The sequence below is a fragment of the Tupaia chinensis genome, unplaced genomic scaffold (genome assembly GCF_000334495.1).
Source record: "Tupaia chinensis unplaced genomic scaffold, TupChi_1.0 Scaffold000313_1, whole genome shotgun sequence".
Classification (NCBI taxonomy): Eukaryota; Metazoa; Chordata; class Mammalia; order Scandentia; family Tupaiidae; genus Tupaia; species Tupaia belangeri.
The window spans coordinates 837,469-843,887 of record NW_006159806.1 but is presented as its reverse complement, the minus strand read 5'-3'; the positions used below and the strand labels follow the sequence as shown (position 1 = coordinate 843,887).

The 6,419-nt window shown below is 39.0% G+C and overlaps 1 protein-coding gene across 4 annotated transcripts in view; it reads left to right on the top strand.

Moving 5' to 3' along the window:
• REPS1 (RALBP1 associated Eps domain containing 1) overlaps window positions 1-6,419 on the top strand; it is a 92,402-nt gene that overhangs the window by 37,206 nt on the left and 48,777 nt on the right. For all 4 annotated transcript variants that reach the window (XM_006151084.3, XM_006151083.3, XM_006151082.3 and 1 more), the window contains one exon: window positions 5,565-5,688. In XM_006151084.3, coding sequence (XP_006151146.1) covers window positions 5,565-5,688 — 124 coding nt within the window. The remainder of the gene's footprint in view (window positions 1-5,564; window positions 5,689-6,419) is intronic.

The following is a 6,419-nucleotide window of genomic DNA, read 5'->3' as shown; positions in this document are numbered from 1 at the left end:
AGACAGAGAGACAGAAAGCGAGAAATCACCCCCCAGGGGAGATGGCCACGCCACAATCTCTTCTCCTCCATTCTCCTCTCAGGATCTTGGGTATGCACGCACACACACACACACACACACATACATGCTCAGTGTGAGTTTTAAGCTTCTGGGATATGAACCACAGTTCACTACGTGGGAATCCAGCGACATAAGCATTACACCATTTACTGATCCTATAGGAATTTTTTTATGCCCCCCATAGGCTCAAAGTGCATTTGGAAGTCTTCAAGGGTCCTGTAATATACCTTGAATTACTCAACTACGGAGACTTTAGCTTGATAGGTTCTGTTTGAAATGCATTTTTAAACTACTGCTCCATAAACATCCCATGGTTAGAGTTCTCTCTAACTGTGCCCTGGAGGCAGCTGTGGAAAGGGAGACTTTGGACTCCCTGGCTTTGAATTTTGGCTCTACCCCTTATTAATCTCAGTTTTCTTTTCTGTGAACATGGGATGATGGTAGCCAACATTAGAGGATTGTTCAGAGCATTAAGTAGGATGACAAGTAAACACCCTTTTAATAATAAGTATTCAGTATAATTGTTCCCTACTTGCTGGTAGATGTGAATCTCCATTACAGGTGTTCTTGTATTACTAAAGCTAGTGAGTCAGAGTTGTAGGGACTAGTCTGACAAGTTATTAGAACAATGGAAGTTACAGCTACTGGCAGGTCGGCGTTGTGCATACGGGGAGACCAGACTGACTTTTTTTTTTTAATTACATATTTATTTAATTTTACTTATTCACTTATTTTTCAATTTGACCAGAGAGAGACACAGAGAAAGAGGGAAAGTGAGAAAGCAAGCCACCAGGTATGGGACTTGAACCATAGTCAGCCATGAGGGAGTGTCCAGCACCTTAACCACCATGCCACCCGCTGGTCCCTGACCAAACTGACTTTTAAGCCATCAGAAAGATAGTGTTTCCACTGACCCAGTCCCACCTGAGCTGGAGATTTTTATAAGTGACCGAGTCGATTCACTTTTTCTTTTTTTGAGAGATTTTTGCTATAGGGGGTGTGCGCTAACCAGAAAGACAGAGAGAGTGAGAGAGAGAGAGAGACAGAAAGTGAGAAATCACCCCCCAGGGGGGATGGCCACGCCACAATCCCTTCTTCTCCATTCTCCTCTTGGGATCTTGGGCACGCACACACATGTGCCTGGCGTGAGTTTAAGCCACCGGGTCTGGGACTCGAACCGTGGTCAACTACTTGGGAGTCCAGCAACAGCCATTATGCCAACCGCTGGTCCCGATTCACTTCTTTTTTAAACCTGATCGTGACTGTTCCCCTTCTTTATTATTGGGTTCTCAGAAAAGTCGTGACACATTTTTGCATTTAAAAAAAAAAAAACAGGGGAAAAAAAAACCAGAACATTTTTATCATGACTTTTATGACAACTCAATACTTATGGGTTTATTCCCTTATTTTCATTTTATTGAGATTTCTGAAGGGAGAGGAGGTAAATTCTGTTCAGTGTGAAGGCTTGGGGACATCCTATATTTTAGGCTTTCCATCAAAAATTATAAAACCCATATTAGTACTTAAAGGCATTAACTCTCAAGAAAATGTGGTTCTCAAAACTGACTTAGTCTTTTAAGTCCCTATGGGTACAAAGTCCACTATGACCAGGGTAGCATATGAAAACTAATAAAAATGCTATTTATGGGCCACACGTTGTTAAAGTGCTTTATCAAATACAGTTTCATTGACTCCTCACAGCAACCAAATGAGATGGTATAAAATTTTCTTCTGTTTACATTTGAGGAAACTGAGGTATGGTAAAATCATGTAACTTGCTCAAGTACTGTATGAATGATACAAAGCATGATTCCCTAGCAACATTGATCTGTGTAGTTATTAAACTATAGTCTAATTTTTTTCCTAGAAATTAAGTGGCTTTTTGGTAAATATAAAGGAATCAAGTACTTAGAAAAAAGGTCAAAACTGACTTAATTCAGAAGTGATGGTCCTTTCTGAACTCAGTAGAGGTAATGAAAATGTCAATCTTCTCTCTCTTGTCTCAAACACACGGCTAGGACCCCGTGCTGGTCAGGAAGGTATTATAGTCACTCAGAGTTTTTAGTGCTTGACTGTGTTACATTTTAAAGCATATTGCATTTATAGAAATTTGTCCTACAGTTGTAGAGGCAAACAAATATATATGTGCAGATGGAAGCAAAATCTGGATTTATTCTGACAAATTATCCTAAACAAGAGGGAAAAAACTGAGGAATAAATATTATAAAGCTAGAATAATTAAAACAGTATGTTACAGGTCTAGGAGAACTGGATAGCATGAAGAGTCAAGAAACAAATACATAGAACTATGCAAGTGAATGCCTTTTTCAGTTATTGGGTAAAAGATGAGTTTTTCAGTAAATACTTAACTATTGTGAAGAATCAAGAGAATCCCTAACTTGCTTTTTTTTTTTTTGGAGAGATTTTCACTATAGGGCGCGTGCGCTCGCCAGACAGACAGAGAGAGACATTAGAGACAGAAAGCGAGAAATCACCCCCCAGGGGGGATGGTCACGCCGCAATCCCTTCTCCTCCATTCTCCTCCCGGGATCTTGGGCACGCACGCACACGCGCCTGGCGTGAGTTTTAAGCCACCGGGTCCAGGACGCGAACCGCGGTCGACTACGTGGGAGTCCAGCGACATAGCCATTACGCCAACTGCTGGTTCCCCTAACTTGCTTTTCATTCCAAACCAAATTCTAGTTTGGTCAGACATATTAAAATAACAGTCATAAACATTCTAGGGGAAATTATTTAGACTTTTTAAAATATAGCAACTCCAAAAGCCTTAAAGAGGGAAAATAACTTTATATAAAAATTGTTAGATTCTGTACCACCCCAGTAGCTTAAAAAAAAAAAAAAAAAAACCAAACTGGTAAGTAGCACATGCAGTAAGGTACAGCTGTTACCTGAGTCTTCAGCTTTATTTGCTATTAGGACTGTTCCTTCTCCCAAGCCCTGCCCTCGTCCTTTATGGGCCTGCTTCTCTGGGCTTTTCTTTTCTGTTGAAGGTGCATAGTAGGTTGAAAGTCTGACACAGTGATGCTCAATAAATAATAATTGAATGATTTTCTTGACAGTTTGGAGGTCAATATCCACAATATAGTAAAACTTGAAGTGAATAAAGAAGGGGTGTGTGTGTATGTGTGTGTGTATTTAGAGAGGTTTTTGCTATAGGATGCATGTACTTGCCAGAGAGTCAGAGAGACAAAAATCACCCCCCAGGAGAGTTAGCCACACCGCAGTCCTTTCTCCATTCTCCTCTTGAGATTTTGGGCACACATGCACGCCGCTTGAGTGTTAAGTTGCAGAGTTCATTCGGGATTCAAACCATGGTCAACTACATGGGATTCCAGCAACGTAACCATTACACCATCTGCTGGTCCTAAGACCAGCTAATAATTTTAAAGTCTGCTAATAATTTTAAAGACTGTAAGACAAGTTGGATAACTCATAGGAAAAGAAATGCAAATGTCTAACAAACCTAAAACTTTTTTTCCAATGACTTTTTTATCCTTTGGGATGGAGTGTGTGTGTGTGTGTGTGTGTGTGTGTGTGTGTACAGTTCCCTTCCTCTAGTTCTCTAGCTCATCAGATTGTTTTTGCTGGTACACGTGCCCTGAGTGTTTCAGGCTGGCCAGACCAGGGATCCAAACAGCTGTCACCATATGAGATCTGCCTTCTCTTGAGCCACAGAGTGTGCCCCATAAACCTTTTAAGAAGTACAAATTAAAACCACGGTGAGATTCTGGCTGCCTTCTTGAACACTGCTTCCTCATTTCTTCAGCTCTGAATGTCAGCAATCTTCTGTGATCTTTTAGTTCTTCCCTTGGGTAGCATTTACCTGGCATATTTTAGATTCTTTGTTTCATAAACAGTTATCCAAGGTGTGTAATGATTCCTTAAGAGGGGTCAGGTGGGCTGTAAAAGATAGTGAATAAGGAAAATAATCACAATTTTAAAATGCCTGGGTGCCCTGCAAGGTCGTGATACCTTTCTTTGCTAGTAACTCTTGCCCTCTTTTTCCTCACAGTTCTCTTAATGGGGTTATCATGCCTCTTTATCGTTTTTGTCCTTTTAGATTTCTTCATAAGCACATGCCCCTTAGTGGTAAAAACAGGAACTTTTGGTGCTGATCAGCACAAATAGCTGTTCTTTTTCATGCCTGTTAACAAACGTTGCTGTTGTGATACATTGTGTAAGCATGGATAGGCGCTTTTTTGAAGTTCTATAAATATACTTAAGACATCATACTACAGCATCTCAGGTACTTCTTCTTTTGAGTATTTGGAGAAACGAAAACAGACTATGCTACCTTTCTACAAGAATTTTTATTATTTGAAAAGATGTAACATATTTATTGCTTATTTTTTATTTGAAGGTAAATTATATATGTCTGCATAGTAGGGACCTACTCCAGGGTCAGCCAGTGTCATGGTGGTTAAGGCAGCTGGATGCCATTTGGCCAATTACAAGGTGTGAATCTTGGACCTAGAAGCTTGAGAAATGTGCTTAAGTGCATGGGTGCCCAGAATTACAAAAGGAGGAAGAACTAGAGAAGGGATTGTGGTGTGACCATTTCCCATGGGAGGTATTTTCTCACTTTCTCTCACTCTTCCTGGCAGGTGCCTGCCACCCTCTGGCAAAAATTGAAAGAAAAAAAGAAAGGAAGGAAGGAAGGAAGGGAAGAAAGGAAGGAAGGAAGGAAGGAAGGAAGAAAAGAAAAAGAAAACAATAAACCTACTCCAGTCCTGCAGTCATTGGACTTATAAATTAATCTCATAATCTCTTTCAAATCTAATACTTGTAGTTTCCAGTCTGGAAATATTTATTGGGTGACTGGAATAATCAGTGTAGATTCTTAGAAGATTTCAAGTTTTAAAGAAAAAAATAATAAGAGAACCAATAAAAATTGTTGCTTTAAAGAAAAGAAGTATAACCACATTAAATACAGTTTTGAAAATGGGGGGAGGGGACCTCTTAATTGCACCTAACAAAACTGCTGAAATTTTGATACTGTTTCCAGATCTGTGTTTATGTGGTTAAATTTATGTGTCTTGTTTTTTCCCTCCACTTGATATATTCTTAGCATTCTCCTATATTGTTATGTCATTTTATGACTATTATTTAAATGACTGCATAGTGGTCTGTTGCATGACCCTGTTGTAGTATGTATAGTGTTTATGAAGAAGAGTAGATGGTATGTTATTAAAAAAAAAAAGCCACTCTTAAGAAAAAATGATTATTCTCAAAAAAATAGCTTATCACTTGGGTTTTGATAAATAGGAGAGTGATGACCTTCATATTGTAAAGTCGGTGTTTTTGTTTTCAAACACATGAACCTGAAATTCAGGCAGTGTGTTTTCAGGTGAGAGTTTTCAGGTGAGAGTACCATTTATTAGATAGGTGTCTTTGAAAAGTTATGAACAGATTGGCTAGCTGCTTATCTTTGAATGGAGAACTTTTGTCATAAGTCTCAATGATAACATTGTGTTCTTTTATAGATTATGGAGCTTTGTGGCGCAACAAGACTTGGTTATTTTGGAAGAAGTCAGTTCTACATTGCTTTGAAACTTGTAGCTGTTGCCCAGTCTGGTTTCCCTTTAAGAGTAGAAAGTATCAATACAGGTAAATATGGAATATACTAGTTACTGAAATAAAAATAGTCTTCTAACAATAAACAAAGTCAATAGCTCCCTTGAGTCTTTCTGATATTATAGTGGCATTTGTGATCTTGAGAAAAGTGTCATGACTTTATTTCTACTACTTGCATTTCTCATTTGAGAATATTAGAAAAATAGGTCTGTTTGTTATGGCGTAGAATATGTACTTCATACGTATTTGAAAATCGTGTACTATTTAAATGGTAGTTTTCAGAATTAGCTAAAATTGCTTAGAAAGAATCTAGTTAGATCATTTTTATCAAGGTAAATGATGTATTGTAGTGACCATCTTTATATACCATATAGCTCCTCTTATTTTCTTCCTTACTAATAAATTATGTACCCTGTGGGGCTTTTTGTGTGTTTGTAAAGGGTATGGAGACTTCATTTGATATTAGAAAGTATTAGTTAACTAAAGCTTTCTTACGGAGACAATATTAAAACAGACTGGAACCAGCAGTTGGTGTAATGGCTGTGTCACTGGACTCCCATGTAGTTGACTGTGGTTCGAGTCCCGGATCTGGTGGCTTAAACTCATGCCAGGCACATGTGCGTGCGTGCCCAAGATCCTGAGAGGAGAATGGAGGAGAAGGGATTGCGGCATGGCTATCTCCCCTGAGGGGTGATTTCTCGCTTTCTGTCTCTCTCTTTCTGGCGAGCGCATGCACCCAATAGCAAAAACCTCTCAAAAAAAAA